Below are 27,828 nucleotides of genomic sequence, written 5' to 3' on the forward strand. Positions count from 1 at the left end.
ATTACTGAATGAATTACGTAAGAATATAACGCAATGAATTGAATTTTTGGCTACCAATTTACAACTGGCAATGAAATTCAAAATACACAATTTGTCATAATATCGTTATTTCTTCAAAACGATGAAGAGATAATTCTGATACTAAAAATTCAAAATTTAATTATAACATCAAAAGTTCCATAATTGAAAAAAATTGGTTTTATTTTTTGTGGCAAACTACATGCAATTTAGTACAATTTTCAAAAGCGATTCTTACGTCCATGAAATGCATATTGTTGGCCATTCGAAGAATTGAAAGATTCTTATAACGTCAGTAGAGATCGAATCCTTCCGTTCAGCCATCTAGATATTACTGAAATCAGTAGGTGCTGTTGAGACTTCTGTCTCTCACCCTGTTTCTCCTTGACTGTCTCCTCGATGTAGTGGAATGGAACGAAGATGTCTTGACATCCGTGATTCTCAAGACTACCATTGACACCATCTCCAGCAGTTCACAGAAGGCCAGTACGGAGAAACCCAACCACAGGCTCAGATAGCCTCCGAGGTGACTGAATACCTCTACCAACTGACGGAAAGAAATAATATAAGTATAAACAAAATGTGGCAGTGACCTGTGGTATAATCACAAGTAATAAAGCGAGTTCGCAAATTGTACAGACTAACTCTATGGCAAAGGATACCGACGTGCTCTGATTGGTCGATTTCTTTTGCACAGACTTTCTATGCTGTAGCTGCTGCAACCCTGTTGCATTGTTTACTTTCTACGTACTTTTTTGCCTGCCATCTTTCAAAATGGAGAAATTAAATCTTCCAGAGAAATATAATTATAAAGTAATTGAGATTGATGAGAATAGAGCTATTTTTCGTATTTCAGATCTTGTTAATAAAGAATTAGCACAGATAGCAATTTTTCAGTGAAGTATTATTAAAATAAGACTTGAAAATTAAGCTTTTATTTTACGGGAAATGATCGGCCATTTTTTTTAATTAAAGTTTAACGTTAAAATCCTTATCATAAAATATTTATATGCAAATATACTATATTTATTAACATATTTAGATGACATTAAACGGAATAGAAATAATTATAATTCTTATTGAATATTCGTGCAAAATAAAATAACACAAGGAGATATTTATTTATTTATTTCGTATGCAAATTATTACCAAAAGATGGCTATCTGCAAATATGCTATATTTGTTAAGATTTTTAGATTCATATAGTTATTAACAATCTAATTATTAATCTTGATATTTGTTATTAACTTCATATTAAGATTTATAAATATATAAATAGTTTATACATTTCTTTTGATTACTTATTTCTCGCATTTCTATGACACATATTTTAGGAATGAATTCAAGAATATCAACTAAGATCGGAAACAGTTTGGCACAGTTTTGCAAGGTTTGAGCCAAATAAGCGATAACTGCACTATTATGAGTGCAAAACAATGCCAAAAAGATGCCAAGGCTTAAAACCAATCAGAGCACGTCGGTATCCTTTGCCATAGAGTTAGTCTGTACAATTTGCGAACTCGCAGTAATAAAAGAAGTGCTGCAGGATTCAGTACACTAGAAATTTTAAATCTAATTTATTATCATATTCAACAGTAATTTTATAGTCGCATGACGAGTGTAGTTTATCATCGTGCTGTATGCATAAAAATTCAATGACGAGCTAAACTCGTCATTTTATTGGAAGGGGATAAAGCACCTTTTTTTAAATATAAAGAATTAAGAAATTACTTTTTCCAAGTTCAACATCAACATGACATGCTTTACTAAAGTACCGAAATAATAATTAGAATATAATGCAAAGGAAATATCATTAATAATTCATTTGAAAAATAGGACAAAGACATTTACGTACTTCATATTTCGGTTGATGTTCATACATTGTGATTTCCATAGTTCGTAAATATAACTTCACTCTTACTAAATTCTTCCTGAAAATAATATATAAAACTAGATTAGAGTAAAAATCTTAACTGCATTCTTCCTGAAAAAATATATAAAAGTAGATTAGCGTAAAAATAGTCTTTAAACATTCTTTTTAATATTTACTGATGGACTATTATTGAATATAAATTTTATAATATCTCAATAATGATTTCTGATATTAACATAACTTGTACTCTCAACTTAATATTTTTCGAACAATATCTGAAATGTTTTCAGCAAGATTATGATATGATGTATATGTAATGGATGGGATAGCCTCGTTGGTAGGGCGTATGACTCGCATTCCTTAGGTGTGAGTTCGAAACCCGGTGGCCGAAGACTCTCCGTGTGTGTGGTGACTGCCGCACGTATAAATCTGCCGTGGTCACAAAGTGCACCATGCCGAGACAATACAACTGGGGGAACTGATTTAGAGGTGATCGTTCTCTTATTCAAGCCTAAATTACGATCTGTGGATGAGTGAATGAAATACATGCATGAAGTCCGCCTCGTAAAAAGGGTTGTGACGCGTGAGTAGCTAAGTCGCACTCTTGGCCCTTGTTGGCACTATTGAAAAAACAAGAGACTTTCACTCGGCTTAAATTTCTGACAGATAACTGTCAGCGGGCAGGTAAAGTGCGATAAGTCACAGCACATAATATCTCAATAATAATTTCTAATATTTACATAGTTTGTATTTTCAACTTAATATTTTTCGAATAATATTTGAATTGTTTTCAGCAAGATTATGATATAATGTCAAGCCATAGTTTCTATTAGAAAAATTATATGCGCAAATCATATTTATATAAATACAAAATCAGAATTTTATTTTAAAATAATTTAGAAAGCTTTTCAATAAAAATGAGCAGGAATGGTCTCCGCGAAATATTCTTATACATTTCCTAATATCCCCTATCATTATTTCCTAATAAATGCGTTATCCCTCTCCCATAGCATAAAAATTTTGAACTTGAACTCTAAGAATTTTATTTTCAGAATGCCACACATGCATTGGTAGGATTCTGATAAGATACATTTTTCTGTTAACCAACTAAAACCAAAATTTCAGACGTAACTACAATTTTAATACCCACATCATGAACAAGTTTCATTTGTTAAAATCATTGCACACTTTGAACTATTTATATGTTTGAAAATGAGCAAACCGAGAGACGTTACATCCTTTCACGGATTTGGTTCAAAATTTGATAAAGATTAAGATTTTAGATTTTAAAACTGTGTATAAATTTTTTCTGTCGAGAGCTTTTTATTTAGAAGCGATCACGTTCATTTGCACTCGGATACACTTACAGATGAAAATCCACTGACATTATTCAAAATTTGGCATAAATCTATAAATTTAGTATTAAAATCACATCCCAAATTTCATCTGTTTAGCTTAAAGAGTTTTTGAGTTATCATATTAAAAATAGATGTAATTTCACAATTGGAGTTTGGACCTAGGAAAGTCTGAATCATGGAAATTCAAATAAAATTTGAAGGTCGAATATTTTGTCTATTACAATATTTTTTCTTTGTATATATCATATGAGAAAAAGAAGAAAAAAAAATTATTATTAAATTTTAAACCTATTTCTTCTTTTGAACCTAATATTTTAAAAAGAGAAAAGGAAACAATTACAATTTATTAACTAGATAAATTTTATGAGACATATTGCTGAATAAACACCAGAAGCAAAATTGGAAATTTTCCATGTATTAATTGCACATTTTAATAGAAATGTCAGAATAAGATCATAAGTAGGGCCAGGATAACCTGGTTGGTAGGGCGTTGGTTTCTTATCCCTTGAGTGGCGAGTTCAAACCCCGCCGGCCGAAGACTCTCCGTGTGTGTGGCGACTGGCGCACGCATAAATCCATCGTGGTCAATAAGTTCTCCAGGTGGAGAGTAATACAAGTGGAGGTACTGGTTCAGAGGTGATTCAGGTCTAAATTACGATCTGTGGATGAGCGAATGAAATGCGTGAATAAAGTCCGCCTAGTGTAAAGTGCTGCGACGTGTGATTAGCTAAGTCGTACTCTTCGCTCTAGTTGGCGCTACTGAAAAAACAAGAGATGCTCATTCGGCTTAATTTGCTGACAGATAAATGTCAGCGGGCTGGTTAAGTGCCATAAGTCACAACAACAGATCAGCACTATTTGTATTTAATAGAAATTTAAAATGAAATTTCCTTATAAACTAAATTTATCGCTGTAAGTTCTAAAATAAACAAATTTTAAATTGTGCAACAACGTAAATTCACAGCAGAACTTTTAATTTGAATTTTCTTTTCTTTTTCATATTTATTGCAATAAAAAAAATGAATAGTACGGCAAGCATTAAAAATTACATTTTAAATAATTATTTATTCTGAAAACAAATCACAATAGCATATTTTTGAACATTTTTTTCTCTCTTTGTTAGAATATTCTTTTTTACAATGCAGGTAAAGTCAAATCCTATTATATCAAATTTCGAAATATGAAAAATATGTAGATGACGAACAATATTCAGGTGACTTGGATTTCCAGGAGAAAATCATTTTTTTTTTAATTTTGAACAAAATTTCGACTTGTGGAACAATATTTTTTTGCATTAAAAATTAATATATCTATTGTTGTCAAAAAATGAGCCACGGACAAACTTTAATTATTATAAGAAAGAAACACCAATATAAATAATAAAAAAACATACGAATTTTTTTTAAAAAGTGCATTCATTCATTGATTTTTTTACTGCATTAGAAAATGATGGAATACTGAAGGTTATTAAAAAAAAACATTATAAACAACTACCTGTAAATCATGAATTAGCTTTTGTTCAATGATTTTTTCTCTTATGCTGGAGATTATTAGATTATTAGAATAAATTTTATTTAATTTTAAGCTCTTTATAGTGAATATGAATCATAAATGGAAATCTTTAAGTATAACGGAGATGAACTTAATATAAAACATAAGAAACGAAATAAATATTAAAGACGTAACAAAAAAAATGAAATTTTGACTATAATATAATTAATTTTATAAACTGGTGAAAATAAATTTCTTTGTAATTTAATTTCTTAACTCTAAAAAATAAAATTCACATTTCGTAAGAAAATGATGAAAAAATGGAAATATAAAAATATATTTCTATATATCGAAAATTCTATGGATCGAAATATTTTCACTGAACTTTTTAATTCGATTTATAGAGGTTCGATTACATATCTAGAATAAACACAAATACGTAAGTAATAATATTCAATTAATAAAATGCAATTACCTAATTTCAGTTAAGTTTTTATTCGTCCAGGATGGGATGTTGAACATCTGGAAAATAAATAAATAAAAAGAATGACAGCATGGCCTCTTGAATGTAAAGAGTGGAAATTATAGCGACAAAATCTGTTATCCTCTAAATATGAATATTAGAGAAGTAAATTATTAATGGAAATTTTCTAACTAAACTGAGCAATTTTTACTCAGTGTGCATTAATTTAATGTAATTCTAATCTTTATATATCCACTAACATACCAGTTTTTTATTTTAAAAAACTGTTATGTTTTTAATTAGATGGCATTACAAAACAAATTTTTGACGATTTTAATTCTGTAATTTAAAAAAAAAAAACTTTGTTGTTTACAATTTTTTTATACGTATTTATTATTTCTATGATGTACACGATTTAATTTAAGCAACTCAACTTGACAATTTATTGAAAAAGCGCAAACGATAATTTAAACAAATTCTTTCATAACTTATTTTTTTGTTTTTTTGTAAATATTAGTTTTATTAAAATTCTTTTTCTTAGAACTGTGAGAATTATTTTGTTGCACCATCAAATTTGTTTCATTCCATATCAATTTAACGGATTAAAATAATCTGATGTTTTAGCATTTTGGTAATTAGAAAAGTTTTATTTAAAATATTTTGGTGATAATAAATGTTGCTGAAACAATTGCGAGTTCACAAATTGTACAGACTAACTCTATGGCAAAGGATACCGACGTGATCTGATTGGTTTAAGCCTTGGCATCGTTTTGGCAATGTTTTGCACTCATAATAGTGTAGTTATAGCTTATTTGGCTCAAACGGTGCAAAACTGTACCAAACTGTTTCCAATCTTTGTTGATATTCTTGAATCCATTCCTAAAATATGTGTTCCAGAAATGCAAAAAATAAGAATTCAAAAGAAATGTATAAACTGTTTATATATTTACAAATCTTAATATTGTTAATTACAAATATCAAGATTAATAATTAGATTGTTAATAACTATATGAATCTAAATATCTTAACAAATATAGCACATTTGCAGATAGACTTCGTATGGTAATAATTTGAATACGAAATTAATAAATATCTCCTTGTGTTATTTTATTTTGCATGAATATTCACTAAGAATTATAAGGATTTCTATTCCGTTTAATATCATCTAAATATCATAATAAATATAGTATATTTGCATATAAATATTTTATGGTAATGATTTTAACGTGAAAATTTAATAAAAAAATTGGCCGATCATTTCCCTTAAAATAAAAGCTTAATTTTCAAGTCTTATTTTAATAATACTTCACAGAAAAATTGCTATTTGTGCTAATTCTTTATTTACAAGATCTGAAATACGAAAAATAGCTCTATTCTCATCAATCTCAATTAATTTATAATTGTATTTCTCTGGAAGATTTAATTTCTCCATTTTGAAAAATGGCAGGCAAAAAAGTACGTAGAAACTAAACAATGCAACAGGGTTGCAGCAGCTACAGCATAGAAAGTCTGTGCAAAAGAAATCGACCACTCAGAGCACTTCAGTATCCTTTGCCATAGAGTTAGTCTGTACAATTTGCGAACTCGCGAAATAATTTCTGTAACCAGATTTTTTAATCTTTTTAATTTTTTTTTCTATTGATTATCGTTTGTTTTAACTATGAAAAGTAATATTGTTTGTTTGCTTTTCTCTCAATGACAGCATTTAGTTCAGATGTAATTTATTTTTTTATGTGTACATTGTTGTTTTTAATTATTTAATTAAAAAATTTTTCGATGTAAAAAATATCTGAATTTTTATGAGTGAATGGAAATTTGTTCTCTTGGTTCTTTGATTTAAAGGAAGGATTTTACAGCGAGGAAAACAAATTTCATCATTAAATTTCTGATCTTTAAAGTTCCTTGGACAAGTTTCTCTCTTTGTCTTTTTGTATTGTCATAATTTTCATGAATTTAGCTTTCAGTTTCCACTCTTTCTTTTCCATTTTGTAATTTTAAGTTTAGTTTTGAACCATCATCTTCTTTATACGATATTTGTCTTCACAACACAACATTTATTATTAGGAGTCGAGAAAAATGGGGGCAAAGTGGCAAACATAAATTTTAAACACTACTGAGCTATACTAAACTAAATTTAAAAAATTAATTCGCTGTTGTCTATTTGAAAAATATGCTTAATCCTAAAATGCATCTAATAATTTCCGTAGACGCATAATTCTAATTTTAAATTGATATGATTCAAATGAATATTTATTATTTTTTAAAGATTAGATAAAAAAAATTCTAAGAATCTATTTTTTTACGAATATATGACTCCTTAATTTAATGTTAGTTTTATAGGATCAATAACTTACTGAATAGAAAGTTAATTCTAAAAGATAAAAGCGAAATCTAGGGATTTGGATTATCATTTTTTATTTGAATTCTTAAAAGGTAAGTACTTTCTTCATCATTTCATTCTTTAATTTTTTTAATATTAGATATATTTAATAATATATCTAATTAAAATATTTACTTCTATTTTGAAAAATTCTGACATAAATTGAATACAGCATTACATTCACTAAAATATGCACTTGAGTATACTTTTATAACTTGGTGAAATTTTTTCTTGGGACTCTTTGATCGCAATTAAAACCGAATTGTACCGTATTTGATATGTCATTCCATAACTAAGAGCATATTATCTATACATATATAAAGCTCAATGTGTGTGTGTGTGTGTTTTTTGGCGCTCTACAGGCCAGACCATTTGGCCAACATCTACCAAATTTGGTACATGTATACTTTGGAGGTCGGGAATGTGCACTTGGGGTTCCTTTTTTTGAATTTTTAATTAGAATTTTAACTATTAATTAAAAACTAACTTTCCCTCCAAAAAATCTTTTCATTTTTCCCACCGCTAAATGAGTAAGGCTTCCGTTTTTTTCCCCCACTCTAAAAAAGATAGGCTTAAGAAAATTTCAAAGGATTCTGTTTATTTTCTTAAGGTTTGATGCATTTAAAATTAAACATTGCTAATGAATCGAACTTTCAGATTCATTCTGAAAGTACTTTTGAATTAAAATAAAACAGATTAAAGGAAATTAAAAATTTCTAATCTGCATAGCGTTACCCCAACTGGCGTAGAAAAATTCACGCATTTGCGTTACCATAACTGGCGTTGAAAATTCACGCATACGCATTGCGTTCTGATTGTTGACAACGGATACGGACGTTTTGAAGGCTTAACCTGTTTTCAACCGATTATTTTATACGATTCTGTTTATTTTCTTAGAGTTTCATGCCTTTAAAACTAAACATTAATTGATCTGTTCATGATGAATCTGAGAAAATTTTATAGAAAACTTCTTGAGATATTACATAAATTAAGAAAGATATTCTTTAGTGCCCATAAGGTTTAGTTTAAATACTCAGCGACTCTGTTTTCAGTACTCACATTTAAAAAAAAAGGCTTCCTTTCAGTAAAAAATCTTCTTATATTAATTGCAATTTAACCATTTCCACTTTAATTTAAAGCATAAATTCTACAGGAGCTAAGAAAATTTAGACAGATATATATTATGTTATGGTTGAAGGCTTTTATAATATTATGAATGAATTATATGACTATCAAAATTTGTAGCTTTAAAATATTTTGATGAAGAAGCTATTAAAATAAGTGTTACATAAAATATTTATTAAAATTTTAACAAGCATTAAGATTGATGAACCGGCGGGTCCCCGAAGGCTGCTAGTATTTAATAAAGTATCATTAAATGAAAAAAAAGAAACTTACTTGCTTTTTCCTAGGCCATACAGATGAATCGACAGCAGATTCAAATGTCTTTCTCCTAAAACATATTTTTTTGATTTTTCTTTTAGATTTTTACTGTATAAACTTTATTATAACATAATAATGGACTCATTATTATACGCAATTAATATATATATTATGATGTTGAAAATATGTTGATGATATTATGATGCTCTTAAAATTATTAAAGACATTTAATTTCATAATTCTTAAAGAACTAAGATAAAGAAACAATATCTCCAGGGAAAAAAAGAAATATGATAAGGATTTCATAAACAGTTCTTAATAAGGTACATTAATGTAGGCGACTATTTTAAAAAATCGATTTCCTTTTGCGAAATTAAGAATATTGTTTGTTTAATATTATTAATGTTTGAACAAGTTTTTTTTATAAAATCGTTAGAATCTTGTTTCTATGCCTATTTTTTGGGAATTGACACTGATTTTTGTATTTGCATTTAGATACGTTTCACTGCTATTTTACGTGTTTAGATGCTATTTTCTCAAATTCTAATCTTTGATATAATTTTCTTACGATAAATAATAAATAAAATTCTCATACATACTTTTGTTTAAATTTGGTTAATGATTTTTTAATATGTTATGCAATTGCTGAACTAGAGAATAAGTAATCTGTTTATTCAGAAATATTTTATAGTGGTTTTAGAGCTTCACAATGTGAAAAAAATTTAATTTTTCAAGTTATTTATCAGTAGAACCCCAATATTTAACGAATGGATTGAAATACATTTCATCTTTTAGTTCGGAAAATAGATAATATATTTCTTAAGCATTCGGTGAAATTTTTATGGAAATCAATTGTTAAACCTCTAAACTAGAAGAGTTTTGCTTTATGCCTCTTTTTTTTAACCAAAAAAAGCCGGGTTTTTTTTCAATTTCTTTAAAAAACTTTTTTTATTTAACTGGTTTTGCATGCTTTCTAGAAAACTATCCATTTTCTTAAGCTTCAAAATATAGCTTGCAGAGCATCTTAAATTCTTAAAACTAAAATAATATTCCAAGCAATTTAGAATTCCATCGGCTTGTTTATTCTTTCAACTTAACAGCGTATATTACAAACATTGCCAGATTCCAGAAGGTTTACAATTGATTATCAGCTATTATACAAAAAATAAACGAAATAATATTAACAAAATATGTTTATCAAAGAAAAAATCTTTTTTTTTTTATCAAAGAAAAAAGCTTTATCAAAGAAAAGAGCTTTATCAAAGAGAAGAGTTTATCAAAGCTTTATCAAAGTTAAGAGTTTATCAAAGAAAAAAGCTTTCACTTTTAAATAATATTTTAACAAAATAAAAATAGTAGGTTATAAAATATCTGAAAAGGAATCGTCTGCTAAATGTCTATTAACAGATTTAGATTATGATATTTACCGAGCAACTGGCATATTTTGGTTCAATCGATGTTTTTGCAATCTTTTTTAATGCAAATATTAAAAAGCATAACTATTTTCGCACGTTTTTTTCAAAAAATTCTTTTCTAATGTAATCACATTCCTTAATACACATATTTTTAGTAGCGAATACAATAGTATTTTTTCCTTATTAATTTTAAATAAAAATTGATTTCTAATTTTTATTTATATTGTAAGACACGCCAATTTTGGCAACCCTGCTCAATGTTTCTAGCAACCCCGTTTTCCTAACGGAGAGTCGTAGGAGGGAGATCGGTCTGAAACTGAAGACAAGAAAAATGATTAGTTAGCGTGTTGGTTTTTTTTTTTTTTTTTTTTTTTTTTTTTTTTGTATTTTATGTTTTACTTTTGTGCTGTGTCCCGTATCAATATGTGAATAAAAATTTGGGACTAAAACTTTGAAGTGATCTCTACCGCTCACACTAAAGAAATCCCAAGAAAAGAGGGGTTTTTATATATATTAAAAGAAAGAAATACTGATATAATTTTTAATATAATTTACTTTATTTATTGACGTATTATATATGACTAAACATAATTTCTCAAAAACATCATAATTTATAAAATTCCATCTATAGAGTGATTTATTTCATTGAAGAGTCATTCCACATGCTTTATATGCCTTTAAGGTAATTTATAATTACTTTGTTAGATAGTTTCAATTTAATAGAAAATTTAATAACATAATGGAATAGTTTATATTTTAGTTTACTTCATAAAAAAATTAGAAGGAAAAAAAACCTTAGAAGGAATATTGTACAGAATGTTAGAATAATACGTGGAACGAATAATATGTTACTTATGTAATTTTACAAACAGCAATTTGGCATCATGCTGTGTATTTAACTTTTATAGCTTTTTTTATTCAAAAAATAATTATTCATATTATGAAGAAATAAAGGTGAAAGAACGTATATTTATTGATAATTTTGAAAAGAAATATCGGCTGCATTTGTTTCACATAAATTATTGAGAAAAAGTGCAGTTTTATCCTTGTTACTTTTCTGCATCAAATAATGATTCATCTATTTGTATCCTAATTGAAGTATAGTTCTCTTCATTTTGTATACAGAATTCTTAGCTTCTGTTTCTTTCATACATTATTTTTTGCACTAAATGTCTCATTAACATCAAGGATATTGACAGACATTTAAAGAAATACCATTAAGAAAATATTGAAAAGAAAGACTTAAAGAGTTAAAAAAAGTTGTACAGCATTCCAATAATTTATAAATTATAAAATAGCAAAAAATATTTCAAATAAAAACAGAAATAGAATTTAGTCAATATCACATCATTTTTTTTGGACTAAGATGTTTTTTTATCTGAATTGTTTTTCTTGTATGATATAATATTATCATTGATACCATTCCGTTTTAATGGCAACCAAAAAGCGCAAAGAAAAAATTTCGCCAAATTAAAAACAAATATGCTGATGTCTATTATTATTTATTATGAAAAATTTCGAATGTGCGAATAACATACTACATAGTTTAATGATTAAAATCGCCAAATTGGCGAATTTTTTCTTGGTGCTTTTTGGCCGCCTTTACAACCGACAAGTACCTTATCACTTAATGTTTAAAAAAGTTTTTAATATTTATTAAGGCCTCACTCGCATGGAACTCGACAAAGTGTCCTGCAGTAATCCATTGTATTCTTCTCCACATCTTCTGCGCAGAATGCTAAAAGGATCATATTTGTTCAGGATTAATTTTTTGAGAAATACAAATTGAAAGAAATTGACTTATAGAATCACAAATTGATGAAATATTAGAGCCCACATATTAATTGCCTGAATAGAAAATAATTAAAGGGTGTTCCGAAATTAAAACAAGATTTGAATTTGCCATCATTTGTGCAGTAAAGTGTTGGTAACTCTATTAAAAAACCCATTCAACCCATTTGACAACTGATAGTTTAAGGCTAGTAAAAAAAGGAGCGTTACACGATAGAGCAACGCGTTATCGCAAAATTTGAATGAAATAAAAATAACACAGTTTTTTTTCTTTAAATTGTTATATTTTTATTGAATCGTAAAGCGCACAGGATAGAGTTATGTAAGCAATAACACATAGGGCAAATAGTCTCCATGATCCATGGAGCACTCTTTTGTTGTCACAAACGCACTCTTTTGTTGAAATTTTCCATGGCCATTTTGCATAAATGTTACAGAACTTCGTGGATGCAGTGTTGAATTTCCTCTTTCTTTTTCCTCTTTACGCTTGCTTGTGGGCTTGTTGGCCTAGACCTTTAGACTTGAAATACCGTCCCCCCCCCCCAAAAAAAAAACAACAAACAAATCCATTGGTGTTACATCACACGATCTAAGGGACTAATTCTCACATTTTCGAACTGTTGCCATCAGACTTTCATTATTTTTGAAATATTGTTCAACAATGAAATGAAATTTTACTAAGCCTAAACTATCAGCTATCAAATGATTTTTTAAATAATGTTGGCTATACTTTACTGCACGAATGGTGGAAAATTTAAATCTTACGTTAATTTTTGTTACAACCTTTATTTCAACAACAGAATAATCATTTGCAACTCTATTCGGACAATGATTATTATACAACGTCAAAAATATACTGCAGTTTTTTTTCAATAAAACAATAAATAGTTAAATAGAAAGTACAATAAATTGATGACGATGATAGGTTTTAATTTTTTGAAATCATTAGTGCCAATCAGCAATATTGAATATTCGAAGAAGCATTATAATTTTTAACAATTTCCAGGTTAACTTCTTATTCTTATTTTAATAAAATTCGGCTGATTTTTTTTCAAAAAAGAAAGCATGGCATTTGCTTATTCTTACGGCCCCTGGTTTAATTGGTGATTTTCAAATTACAGTAGACTTCCGATTATCCGCGCCTGCCGCACAAAATTTTATTTTTTATTTTTAACTGATTTCCTCAAAAAGGTACAGTTTTACAGTTATGCTTTTGTAATTACATAATACATTACAGTATTAAAACAGTACATATGTATTAATTTTTCTGTGTATCCTTGATGCCTCTCGTAAGTACAAAGCACTTTTCTGTTTTCATTAAAATGCATTTTAGGTTAGTTTTGAGTGATATACTAAAATATTAAGCGTTAGTTAAACATTTCCTTCTGTTTATTTTACGTTTTATTTTACATAAAACGATTTTTCAAAGTTGGAATGACTGTTTTCTCTTTTGCTATACCCGTTTTTAGCTTTTTTCGGATTATCCGCGATTTTTGTTATCCGCGGCGACCGCGCCACCCAATTCCGCGGATAATCGGGGTGTACTGTACACTAAGATAATGGGTTTTTTTAACTGTCAAGCTTAAGATTTCGTCCAGATATATTAAGCTTAAGATTTCGTCAAGTTTATTAACAATTTCAGGCTTGCCAATACCGAGAAACCAGTCGCCAAGTTAACATTTTTTTTTTTTTTTGGCGATTTCTCACGAGGCTTTAAAAATAAATAAATGCCAAAAATACAGCCTTTTAGGCTTTTGATTTTATTTTCACTTTTAGACTTCTATCAAATTTTGAGTAAAAAATCTCTTCAGTGTAAGTCCGCCTATTCGAATATAAGTTAACACTATAACTACAGAATGAAGAGAGCTAGATATATAAGATTCAGTGCACAGAAATATCATCTATAGTGCAGACAACTATCGAATTTTGAGCCAAATTCATTACCAGACTGACTGTCTTTTGATTCAGAATTTCAGAAACATGTAAACGCGGTAATTCAAAAACACAATCACTTAAATATGTCGAATTTGGTGGTACAGGATTATGGGATTACATGTACAGTTTGCATTAAATGTTTGTTTCAATCGTTTGGGAAAAACGTGTCTAAAGCACAAGAGTTTCAGATGCTATTAACCTCATAGCAGGGATTAATCGCCTAAAATATCGCCAAGGATAACATGATAGATTAAGCAAAAAATGCTATATTCACGCCAAAGATAAATTTCTCGCAACTATTGTACGCCAATGCCACGCAAGGCGGTCTCTGAGATAACACCTTTTTTAAGGAGTATGTGAGAATATTTAGGGAGATCACTTCCACTGGTTTGAAATAGAGATCTTTCTTTGTCCATTATTGCATCAAACATGAATATTTTTTATTAATCATAAAAATAGAAAGCAACAAATAATACTTCCCTCTCTTAAGCCTTTAAAGTGCCATTTTTTTCTAGTCATATTATGTTAAAATATTTTTAGGCTTGAAATGAGAATAAGAAAAGTGACTCATTTAGCTTATTAGATAAATTTAATTTGATTAATTAATTAATTTGGTTAATTAATATTTAAGTAACAAATCAAGACACATCATTTTGGCTGAGATAAAGAACTGAAATATCTAAGTTTCTGACTTACTAAAAAAATTGTCAGAACTTATGCCAACCTACATAATTTCATACAAAGATTGATAAATTTGGGGGGGAAGCATACTTCCCACGGCCCTGGAAAGGGTTAAGCTATTTATATTTTTAAATTGTTCGTGTTAAAATATGTATCGAACAAACTGTTGCCTTATTTCCTAATTGATGAGCCAATTAACATGGCAAAGACTTTTTTCATCAGTGTTTAGAAGTACACATGATATTCAATCCAATTTTTAATAATACATTGAATACAGAAAACATAATCTTAATACCAGGCATAATCCCTATCCATTCTTTCTCCTTTTTCACTTCCTTCTGATAAGTCGACGCCGCATCTGTTTCTTTTGGAACATATAACGACTGTAATGTTTAGGAAATTACTTTAGTATCGCTCTGTCGTCATTATATGTGATTTTTAAGCTTCTGAAAATTCAATGTATTTTCAGCGTCCTGAATTTGAAATTGGATTCAGCTTAATGCCTTAGCACATGTGAAAATTTGTAGCTGTTATAATTCGCCAAATGCTGTCTTTTCGATATTGTGGTAGAGAGATTGATGGAAGGGATTATGGTGATTAAGTCGCTAGCTCAGGTGTTGCCTCGACATCGAATTGTGATTAAAAATGGTGAATATAGTCACTCTTTTATTTTTAAACCAGTGCATTAACTATTTTAATTAAGTTCACATAAGAAATATTTATTTTTTGCAAATTGATAGAGATAGAATCTTTATGTCCATCAATGTATCATTTATCAAACTACAATCTGTTTCAATGCGTCATTATTAAAGAAAAGAATTATTAAGAAAGTTTTTAGCAGTTAAAACATAATTGAATACATAATTTTATTGATTTTGAGCAGAGATTATTTGATGAATAATTGTGATTGATCTAACATATTCTAATATATATCTAATTCATTAACAAATTTATTATGATTTCCGAACCATTTTTAAATAATAATTGATTCTTCCTTTTTTTACATTGCGTTTAACTTCTAAACGCTTTATCAAATAATCTTACAGTTGAAGGTCGATAAATCTATACTGTACCTTTCTTCCCTTCACACGGTGAATCCTCAAAGACCAGAGTCAGATTCGACGACACGCACTTGCATGCTTTTAACTGAAGGGATCTTGAACATTCTTGAGTACACATCTGAGGAAAAATTAAAAAAATAAAATGTTAATATACCAAAATCGAATAAAAAACAGATAGTTGAAAATTTGGCTTTTGTATACCTTTGGTGTGAGAGTCCCTTTGTTTCTGTTTGCCCAAGGCATGGCACTGTACTTTGTGCAGTTGGTTTGATACGGTAAAGGTAGGAGTTTTGTTGTGGTCTGCAAAAAGTTAATCAAAATATATTTCGTTTCGCAAGCCAAATAAAAAAGATATTTATTGTTTATTTTTATTTTTATTTATAAATTATTCTGGAAATATAACTTGTATCAATTAAAAATGAAATTAAAAAAAAGTGAAACGAGTTTTCAGAGAAAATTAAGTACTCTTTTTAAACAAAACATACTAAATTATAAGCCGGGTCCTTGCATAGGGGTAGCGCATCTTCCCCGTGATCTGGGTGTCTCGGGTTCGAATCCCGGTTCGGGCATCATTGTTCTTCATCTGTGCTCTATCTATGAGGTGTGTGAATGTGCCCTTCTGTTAAAAGAGGTTGTGCAAGCGAATGTATGAGTTTCATCTTCTTATGAGCTAGAAATCAGACTTCTGCCTCGGGTTCTCAAGGGTCTTTACTCTCAGAAGCTACTGCACCCCCTTTCTGTGGTAACGCGGACACGACATCATCATTAAATGATAAACATCAGTCTTCAAAGAAATTATTCTTGATTACAAATGTTTGCCTTAGAAATTGCCGAATTTGATGATAGAAATATATTAATTTGATACATTCTATTAAACTAAGAAAAAAAATATTTTCAATAATTGCCGCCTTTGGTGACCAGCTAGTTTGCTCAGTTCATTGAATTTTAGACAGTGAAACGATTAATAAAAAATGCATTAAAAATATTTCAACATGTTATTTGATATGATTTTAAAGATATTGATATAATTGAATCAGTCTATTACAAATTATTTGGATGCAAGTTTAAAAAAAATATATAGCCTATGAATGAAAAGGGGAATTTAAAACTCTACTTCGGAGATAATGTCCAAAGAAGGCAAATTTTTAACGATGCCAAAAGCATGTATTTGAGTTTTCGGATGGATGAGTTTGAAAATGAAATTGATATAAATAAAAATGCAATTTTTTGAGATTTAAGATAATGTAAATAACCATATATATATATATATATATATATATATATATATATATATATATATATATATATATATATATATATATATATATATATATATATAATTAGCATTATTATTGTTATTATTATTATAATTATTATATAGTTTATAATAATAATTTTGGAAGATTTGACCATTAGTTTTTATAGACAAGCCATAGCGAATATCAATTTAGCAATTAGCGAATATCAATTTCTGCGCTCAATTGAATTTTATTTGACGCTTGTTTCTCACATCTTATCGTCATCTTAGATATTCTTCTTTCTGATTAAATAGAGTTTTTAGTAAACATGGGACTTAGTAAAAATTGTAATAATATTTTGCAGGTGCATTAATTAATTAAATGAACTGTTAAATTAAGTGTAACTGCAAAAATGTTCAAAATGAAATTTGACGCTTTGATTATGTGGGATGTTTTAGTGGAGAAGGTTGCAAATTGGGATAGTTAAGTTACATCCACACATAAAGAATGAGCGACGACTTTTTTTTATATAAAAATAAACATCTTTTAATTTTTAACGCTAACACATCGACAGACAACAGATTTTTGTGAAAGACCGGAAATTTATCTTTTTAATTCGCACAGCTTGCGCGCTTGATCGTAGATAACTGCTTCGTACTTCCGGTGCGCAGTTAGGAAAATAGTTTTTCGAATACAGTCATTTTGATGGAAGCAGGATCGCCACAGTACTCCCCCCTCTAGTAGTGCAGCAGGCACTGAAGTTAGAGGTAACGAGTGTTGAAGCGAACTCGTCGGCCAGATCTGGTCACATAAGGTACTGGAGTAGAATTTGTAGGTAACACAGGACTCGATGGAGACAGTTCAGGTACTGGTTTTGGTGAAGTCGGAACTGCAACTGGTGGTGATATTGCTGGTGCAGAGGACTGGTGAGAGTTCTCGAAGAACGCAGGCTTTAAGCGATCAGTGTTGATCGTGGACTGTTTGCCGTTCTTTTCAATTGTGAACATTTTATCAGTTCGTTTGAGTACGAGGTATGGTCCATCGTATGGCGCTTGTAAAGGTTTTTTAACAGTATCGTGGCGCACGAACACATGTGAGCAAGTGTCCAGAGCTGGATGAACGAATACTTTCTTGGTGTCATGAGGTGCAGTAGCAACAGGTTTAAGTTGATCCATCAAGGTCCGTAAATTTATTAGGAACTCATGAGGCTCGACGTTAATTGAAGAGGATTCAAAAAATTCTGATGGTAGTTTAAGGGTTGAGCCATAAACTAGTTCGGCCGATGTGCACTGTAGATCTTCTTTTAATGCGGTTCGGAGTCCGAGCAAAACCAAAGGAATTGATTCGGTCCATTTCGTAGATGCATGACATCGGAGGCTTTGTTTAAGAGATCGATGGAATCGCTCGACTATTCCATTGCTTTTTGGGTGGTACGGGGTCGTTCGGATCTTTTGGACACCCACGAGTTTGCTGAGCAAAGAAAACAAGTTGCTTTGGAATTGTCGTCCTTGATCTGTCGTGATTATTGAAGGCAAACCGAAGCGTGAGATCCAATGAGTTATGAATGCACGCGCAACAGTTTCAGCAGAAATATCAGGAATGGGAATTGCCTCAGGCCATCGTGTGAAACGATCTATGCAGGTAAGTAGGTATCCGCAATTGTTTGAAGGTGGAAGAGGTCCTACGAGATCTAGATGAACATGATCGAATCTGGCTGCAGGTAATTGAAAAGATTTAAGAGGACTATTGGTGTGTCTAGCTATTTTAGATTTTTGGCAATCTAGACATGAACGGGTGAAATTTGAAATGTCCTTTTGCATGGACGGCCAAAAGAATCTCTCTGAAATCAAATGTTTAGTGGCACGGATACCTGGGTGGGAAATATTGTGCAAAGATAGAAAAACTTTCTTTCGGAAAATTTCTGGGACGTAAGGTCTAATTTTGTTTTGCTTGACATCACAGTAAAGTTTAGATGAATTGGGGTCGGTTGAGAGAGGTTTTAAACAAAGTGACAGTTCATTCTTTGCCAAAATAGTCTGAAGTTCTTCATCAGATGCTTGTGCTTCCGCCATGGCAGAAAAGTCTATTTTTGGTAACTGTATTTCATTAATACGAGATAAGGTATCAGCTACAACGTTTTTTGAGCCCGATACGTGCCTGATGTCGGTGCTGAATTGTGCAATGAAATCAAGGTATCTTAGTTGTCTTGGAGAAGAAGAGTCAGATTTTTTGGTGAAAGCAAAAGTAAGAGGTCGATGATCTGTAAATATTATGAAATTTTGACCTTCCAACAAGTGTCGAAAATGTTTGATAGTTGCATATATCGCCAAAAGTTCCCTATCATACGTACTGTATTTACGTTCTGAGGGCGTAAGTTTTCGGGAATAAAATGCTAGAGGTTGTTGACCATTGGACGTAGTTGTATGGAGGACAGATCCGATGGCTGAGTCTGAAGCATTAACCATGATAGATAATTGCTGGTTAGGTGAATGGAAGTTCAAAGTAGCTGCATTTGCAATATCAGATTTGCATTTTTCGAAAGCTTCTGTAGTGAGGTCAGTCCAAGGAACAAGTCGCTTATCATTCTTTTTAGAGTTTTTTAAAAGTTCGTGTAGGCTAGCTTGAGTCTGAGCGGCATGAGGCAAAAATCGACGGTAAAAATTGAGCATGGCCAAGAAACGCTTTAGCTCAGATATATTTTGAGGTTTGGGAAAATCAGAAATGGCTTGAACTTTTTCCGGTAAAGGTTTCACGCCTTCAGATGTAATTAGACAACCTAGAAACTTTACCGATTGCTTCCCAAGGACGCATTTTGAAGGGTTTAGTTTCAATCCGTGCTGAGATAATCGTTCAAATACTGTTTTTAAATGTTGTTTGTGCTGTTCTACATTATTTGATGCAATCAGTATGTCATCAAAATAAGGAATGCAGAAATCTAAATTTGACAAAACTTGATGTATATAACGTTGAAAGGTTTGTCCCGCGTTTCTTAAACCAAAGGGCATATAAACATATTCAAAAAGACCAAATGGGGTTGTGATTGCTGTTTTTGGAATGTCCGCTGGGTTAATAGGAATTTGATGATAAGCTCGGATCAAATCCAGGGTGGAGAAAATGGTTTTATTGAAAAACATTTGAGTGCAATCTTGAATATGAGGAACTGGGTATCTATCAGGAACGGTAATTGAATTTAAACGACGGTAGTCGCCACACGGTCTCCATTCTCCATTAGACTTTTTCACCATGTGTAGAGGACTTGCCCATGGGCTACTAGAAGGACGGATAATACCTTGAGACATTAAATATTCAAATTCCTGACGTGCAATTTTTAGCAACTCGGGAGATAAGCGACGAGGTCTCGAAAATACTGGTTGACCAGTTGTTTCAATAAAGTGATGTATTTTAGTTGATATTTTGCTTTTTGTTGGTTGAGATGGATTAGTGAGGTCTTGGAATTGCGATAAAATGTCATAGAATTCTGAATCACCAAGTAAAATGGATATACCAGAAGTTAATGAATCTGTGTTTGTATATTTGCCTTGAGTGGTTAATTTAGTTATGCCATCAATCAAACAACCACTTTTAACATCAACCAAAAGATTATAGTGTTTTAAAAAATCAACACCTATAATTGGTTGGTTCACATTTGCAATTATGAAAGACCAAGTAAAATTTCGCCGTAAATTTAAGTCTAGCGTAAGGCGTTTTTTACCAAAAGTAGCTATTTTTGTGCCATTAGCAGCTAAGAGGAGTAATTCATTAGAGGAATCAGCTTTAGGAGCATAATTGTTTGGTAAAACAGATACGTCTGCGCCTGTATCCACTAAAAATTTCCATTTACTAACTTTATCGGCCAGCATAATTCTATTAATTTTGCGATCGTGGCCAAGGCCAGTGGACGACCGCCGATTTAGTTTCCCGAATTCTTGAAAGAGCAAGGCAAACTACATTTTTTTGCTTTTGTGCCAAAATTTGTATGATAAAAGCAAATGCCATCAGCAGGTTCTTTATATTTTTTTAAGCGATCACGAGAGCAACTACGACTGTTTTTAAAAGGTCGATTTCTATTTCTGCTTTGAGAGCGTGATTGGCGCATTGTTGTAGTAAGCTCGCCAACTAAAGTCGTCAAATGGGCGACTTGTTTTTCAAGTTGGGCTATTTGATTATTCGAAGATTGAGGAGTAACGGAATTAATGTTTGAATGGCCAGCCAAATCATTTATTTTATCTGCAACTGATGCTAAACCAGCTAAATCTTCATTCAAAGCAGTTAAAATAGTTTGTGTGCTGTTTGGCAGTCTTCCGAGCCAAAGAGATTTTAAGAGTGGCTCGCCAACAGTATCGCCCGCCAATGTTTTCATACGAGCTAATAACTGAGATGGTCGTTGGTCGCCAAGTTCTAGGCCTTGTAGCAGCGTACGTATTTTCGAAGCTTCACTTTCAGAATGCAACTCAATTAAACGTTTTTTTAATGTTGGATATTTATCAGTATCAGGAGGTTTCAATATTATATCGCTTACACAATTCAAAATATCAGAATCAACTGCAGAAATAACATGATTAAATTTTGTATCGTCAGCAGTAATTCCCGCCAAGGCGAATTGCGCCTCAAGTTGAACAAACCATAATGCAGGGTTAGCTTTCCAGAAAGGCGGAAGTTTGACGCCAACACGAGAAACTGTTGCGTCGTTGTTGGCGGAATTTGGAGTATCTCCTGGCATGTTTTATTCAAGAAATCAAAGGCACGTTATAAATATAATTTCACAAAACTGCTTTGAAATACGAAAATACAAATAATATACTGATAATCAGAGTAAATAATATGAAAATGCTAATCCAAATTATATAACAGAAGTTCCGATGGAAATTATTTAGGCTGTGAAAATAGAAACAATATTCAACGATACGCTTACCGCCATTAGGAAGAAATGCGCTATGGCGCCATTTAATGCATAAAGAAAAATGGGAAAGTTATCCTTTCACTTTTCGAGTCACCAAATGTGGGATGTTTTAGTGGAGAAGGTTGCAAATTGGGATAGTTAAGTTACATCCACACATAACGAATGAGCGACGACTTTTTTTTATATAAAAATAAACATCTTTTAATTTTTAACGCTAACACATCGACAGACAACAGATTTTTGTGAAAGACCGGAAATTTATCTTTTTAATTCGCACAGCTTGCGCGCTTGATCGTAGATAACTGCTTCGTACTTCCGGTGCGCAGTTAGGAAAATAGTTTTTCGAATACAGTCATTTTGATGGAAGCAGGATCGCCACAATTACATTTGACTGTTGCCATTTAACAATAAGTAACAAGAGAGCTTTCTGTCTCACGTGCTTAGCACTTTATATGTAGAGATGTTTTATATGTTTATGCAATATATTTCTATACAGTAAAGAGCAACTCAAACAATTTATGAAATCTGTAAAAGTAAGAATTACAGTTAAAATACAATCCAATGAATTACTTTTCTCATTCCAACGCTGTAGAAGTGACCAGCTCTAGCTTTTACGGCCTCGGAGTCGAAATCAGGATAAAATCTTGGATCGTGGACATAAATAAGGACCGACGGCGTCTTGTGATCATCTATATATTCTTCCGTCTGGACGTCCAAATCTAGCAACAATTCTGTTAACGAAATCATGCACGAAAATAAATGAGAATTTGACTCATTGCCATTGTGAATAAATTTATTTAAATAGATTTTTACAAAAAACATGACTGAATAAAGTAATTAAGTTTTCTATATAATTTAATCCAATTGTTGAATTTGGTGCAATTATGCAATTTTAAACCAAGATCAAAATACCTTTTTTAAGGCAAATCATTCAAAATCATTAATATTTTTTATTTTGATTATAGACAGAGTAAAAATCGATATTGACTTTGTGAAGTTGCCCTAAACAATCAGTTTTATCTTTATACGTAACGTAATGTTCAGGTACTTAACCTATCTCAATGCTCTTAAAAGAAATGATGTATCAACGTCAAAAATAATCAATATGCAGGGTGTTTCAAAAATCACGTAATTTGTTTTAAAGGTAGCTCAGGCATATAAAAACATATAGTCTAATAGAGAATTAGACTATGTGTTATATACAAAAGAAGGAGTGGTCATTGTAAGGGGCATTTTGATAGTGAATTCTGATCTAAATATATATATATATATATATATATATATATATATATATATATATATATATATATATATATATATATATATATATATATATATATATATATATATATATATATATATATATATATATATATATATATATATATATATATATATATATATATATAAAGATTAATTAATTTATGAGGCTAGCCTTCCTACACACGTAGAAAATTTGTGAAGCATAGCAAAATGTTTTGCTTTTCTCCGTTTTTATTGATTATTTTCACTTTTTTGTTTATCTCTATGCAACACATGATATTGCAAATATAATTACAACACTTTTTTTTTCAGTAGTGAAAATTACAATGAAATAAAAAAAAGCATATTTCTATTTGAAATTTTCGAAATTTATCTCTGCAGCCGTAGCTGTGGGAGCTGAACCATTGTTTTTCACATCGTTCTTGTATACATACTTAAAAATATCATCATCCAAAATTTAATACAATTTGCTTGAGTGGTATGATTATTTTAACTCATATATCAATAAAGTTATTTTATCCTATAATTCATAGGTACAAGGTCTTGAAAAACGTTCATCCTCGGGTTTTATAGCCCTCGTGTTGAAAAATTTACTTGCTGCTATGTTTGTTCCTCCCCTTAAATTTTGTCCAATGATTTTAGAAATGCCCTGTACAAATACATAAGACATGTAATATACTTTATAGTCGCTGTTTTATGTACCACATGTAATATAATTAAGAGAGAGTAAGGCGAATTCTCGAACCACTTGATAAATTGTTAGACCGTAAATCGAATGGTATCTTTTGATCTTGTCACAAAAAATGATATAGGAACTGAAGAAACGAAAATTTAAAGGGAATTCGAACATTAAGTCTGAAATATCGTAATATAATGATATATATATGTTATTCATAATCTTTATTCTATTTTTAAAAGTTTATTCATTATTATATGGCACTGATAAAATGTATAAACATACATTTAATATCGTTGTAGCGCTCAAGTATTAATGTAATAATTAAAACAGTGAAACATTTTGTTGATGAATTTATCTCAAATTAATTTAAAAATTTATTAAAATAAGAGAAAAAAATTATAAGGAAATAATAATGATATTACTTAGATTTGAATTGATTTATTTTGCATTTACTGAGGTTAAAGTTTATTTCTTTGAATTTTAAAAGCATTGTGAAAACGATTTTTGAGCAATATTACGTTTCAGATTTATTGGTGGAAAACCAATAAAGTTTCTATTAATTTTAATTAAAAAACATAATAAAATTATTAAAACCTCCATCTTAATGAGCACTTTTAACTAATAAGTAATTACGTGCCAAATATGAAAGCCAGGTTCAGCGGTGTTTCCATAAAACGCTTTAAGCGACTGTTGCATCATGCATGCCTTCTGAAGAAATTTGAAACTTATAGGCATATATATTCAACCTAACGGTACTGTCATGTTAACAAAAGTAACAAAAATAAATAAATTTCAAACATTACCAGTTGGTTTGTTCCACATATCAGATTCATATGCGTAAAGCATTTTGTGATTCGCCATATTCCATTGAGCATTGAAGGTGAAGCAGTTCCCATGTTCAGCGTTGTGATACAGGCGGAAGTGTCTACAAATGGAATAATCAAAATAACATATATAAGTTATTTTTATAAAGAAAAATTTGTAATCTTTGTCGTTTAGTTGCATAAAGAAAATATTTGAAATCTACAATGCTCTTTTCATGCCTGGTACAACATAACAATACTTGAACTACTCTGTACAAATTCTATTATATACTTTCAAACAGAGTAATTATTCTCCAGTGAGGTGAACTAGTGATTAGGTGACTAAGTATTCTATTTGATGACAAATCTCAGGTATCTTTACAAATGAGGGGGTTTTCTTAAAAATTAAGGAAAAAAGAATGATTGCCGAAATACATCACGTCGAAGATTTAATATAAAATGGTTCTGAACACTCACCAGACTTAACAAAGGGTTTTACTATCTAAACCTTGTGATATACGATCTTCACATGTCACAATATTCATATGAAGAATCTTGATATTTTAAGGCTGGTTCAATTAATTAATAGAAATGATATTTTAGAAACAAATTCAAGCATTATCAAGATATGAAAAAAATGAAGCATTAATAACTAAAGGAGGTTTGGACATCTAATCCAATAAATTTCGCTGAATGATAATTTTTTAGGATTGTTTCTCCTATCTATTTGTTATTTTTAAAATTTATTCTTAATTATGCTACAATGATAACAGGAAATAATGTACTGAATAAAAAAAGCAGTAAATAAAACAATGAAAACGCTTAATGTAAAACAAACTTAAAAGTCTTTATTTTTAATTTTGTTACAATTAGAGGAAAATAATATTGAAATAAATTTTATATCATTAAAAAGGGAGTTTTTTTAAAACCTTACAAGTAATTATTTGATAGCAATAGTACTCTTTAAAATTGTTGACAGGAAACGCTATAATTTTGATTAATTTTCAATTAAAAGTATGATAAATCCCACATTTATAAACATCTACTATTCAAGATGTAACTAATTGCCAAATTTGAGAGCTTCGGGTTCCACTGTCCGCCATGAAGAAAATGTTAACCAATTTTTTATCATTCATATTGCATGACACAATTTATAAATAGTGATGACTCAATTTATAAATAGTTATTTTTACTATCAATAACTGCTAATTAAATTTGTTTGATATCCAGAGCACAAGTTCCCACAAGGATCGTTAGCACCTCCAAGTGGGTGTTAGAGCCTTCATTGAGGGCAGTAACGGGTCCAAAAAATAAATGGGAGGAGCTAAGATAAGACATAATTGAACTAATAAATATATCATCTGCAGTTACATGATTATACAGAATTGAGTTTTAGATCCTTTCACAAATACAGATATTACAGAACCATCGAATTTAGAAGAGGAACTCGGAGAATTCACAACTGGCAAAGAACTAAAAACAAAATTAGGAAATGGATGTCAAGAAATTTAGCTTCAAAAATTAACCATTTCGCTACCATGGACTATGGGCAAAAGCACATAAATTATTTGACTGAATGTGAAGTTCAGTTCAAAAGATAAATTTACCAAGGAAAAATACTGCGCATGACTGAGCGTAGAAATTTGCAGTTGCTGTTAAATTGTTAAAATTCCCCCAATTTCTAGATATTATTTTTTTTTTTACATTTTTGACTCACTTGGTGCTTAGTTTTTAATTTTTAACAAAAAATTTTTATAACATTTGAAGGTCATTTTTATTTCTATTTTGTGACGCTTAATAGATAAACAGGAGAGATGAAATAGTTAAAGAAATAGTTTTGCAACGATATTTTAATATTTAATATGATCATCTGTTGCGGAAGAAGGGGCTTTGGAATTTTTTCCTTGTAAAAAGACGTTGATTCACGAACGATAAGGAACTTCTGATGTATAGTACTATTGTATTGCCAATCAGAAAATATAAAATTTTCCGAACAACATTTATAAAAAATTTCCAACATGAATTATTGGAAAAAATTTCAAGTTCCTAAAGATTTCTCATTGCGATCAGTTTCTTATGACCAATTTACTATAGATGGATTTTACTTTCCTAATTTTGCCTTTTTTAGTTTAGATAAACTTAATTTTCTAAAGATATATATGCATACCAGATTATAATATTTGAAAATAATGTGTCATTAAATTTTGAAAGATGTTGAATTTACTTATAACACTGATCCTCGTCCATATCCATCCTTCCATTCAGTTTACATTTAATGATCATTTTATCCTTCGTGTAGCCCAGGCGAATGCGATCGGTTCGATTCATGCGCCAGTAATCTTCATACTGAAAGGGGAAAAAATGTAATTAAAATAAAATGCATACCTGATAATTGTTAAATACCATATTATTATTGCGAAAAATCATATTAAATATACCTCCTGTAGATGCTCGTTTTGACTACAAAAAAATTCTTTACAGTACTGTGATTTCATTAATCTGAAAAAAAAATAATAATTCTTCAGCTCATCAAACATTAATAGTTATTTTTCCTTTGCAAAAATTTAGAAAAACACTTTCGTAATTTACTAGTGATATAGCCGGTGTCGCGAAGAGCAAATATATTTTTCAACTACGTACAACATTCTAAAATGAATAACTATTTCTCAGACCAGCGTCAATTATATATCATGACGCCTTTTTGTTTTCTATCGTTAATCCTTTGCGATATCGTCTGACCCTTCGGCAAGCTGGTGCATCTTCTCTTCTGTTCGTCTGAAACGTTTGATCACGTGGTATGAATCTCCCCTTTTATCTTTTCCTGTGTTGCGGCGAAGACAACAGGTTTCTTTAAGACATATTTTTAATTGGAAGGCTATTTATTTGGTAATCACAGTGCTGTCATTAGAAAACAATCAAATTGTGTTATTTCATTTCTGCTCAAGGTCTTTCTTTCCTTTAAGATGGAAATGAGACACAGTAACGTTTAATGACTTCAGACATTGATGAGGTTTATTTAAAAATTTGTGGAAATTATACAGAACGTTTCATAGTAAATCAGGTTATGCCATCAATTAGATATGTTTGCATATTAAA

At 30.2% G+C, this 27,828-nt stretch overlaps 1 protein-coding gene across 1 annotated transcript; it reads right to left on the reverse strand.

The window, feature by feature from the left end:
- Window positions 1-264: 264 nt before the first annotated feature.
- On the reverse strand, window positions 265-27,426 carry LOC129966521 (degenerin unc-8-like). The gene is made up of 12 exons (XM_056080956.1): window positions 27,322-27,426; window positions 27,171-27,231; window positions 26,957-27,078; window positions 24,733-24,854; window positions 22,558-22,718; window positions 16,051-16,149; window positions 15,862-15,967; window positions 12,050-12,119; window positions 8,982-9,036; window positions 5,216-5,262; window positions 1,874-1,949; window positions 265-565 (listed from the first exon to the last, which is right to left on the reverse strand). The coding sequence occupies exons 2-12, from the start codon at window positions 27,225-27,227 to the stop codon at window positions 359-361; spliced, it is 1,122 nt and encodes a 373-aa protein (XP_055936931.1). The 5' UTR covers window positions 27,228-27,231; window positions 27,322-27,426; the 3' UTR covers window positions 265-358.
- Window positions 27,427-27,828: the final 402 nt, after the last annotated feature.

Source organism: Argiope bruennichi, chromosome 4 (assembly GCF_947563725.1).
Source record: "Argiope bruennichi chromosome 4, qqArgBrue1.1, whole genome shotgun sequence".
Classification (NCBI taxonomy): Eukaryota; Metazoa; Arthropoda; class Arachnida; order Araneae; family Araneidae; genus Argiope; species Argiope bruennichi.

Bases quoted from the DNA above. Each gene is read 5' to 3' on its own strand.
- LOC129966521 (XM_056080956.1), bottom strand. From the start codon at position 27,227: ATGAAATCACAGTACTGTAAAGAATTTTTTTGTAGTCAAAACGAGCAT. The intron at 24,855-26,956 runs GTAAATTCAACA...TTCCATTTGTAG, and splicing joins GACGAGGATCAGTGTTATAA to ACACTTCCGCCTGTATCACA. The intron at 566-1,873 runs GTACGTAAATGT...TCTTTCCGTCAG, and splicing joins AACATCAACCGAAATATGAA to TTGGTAGAGGTATTCAGTCA.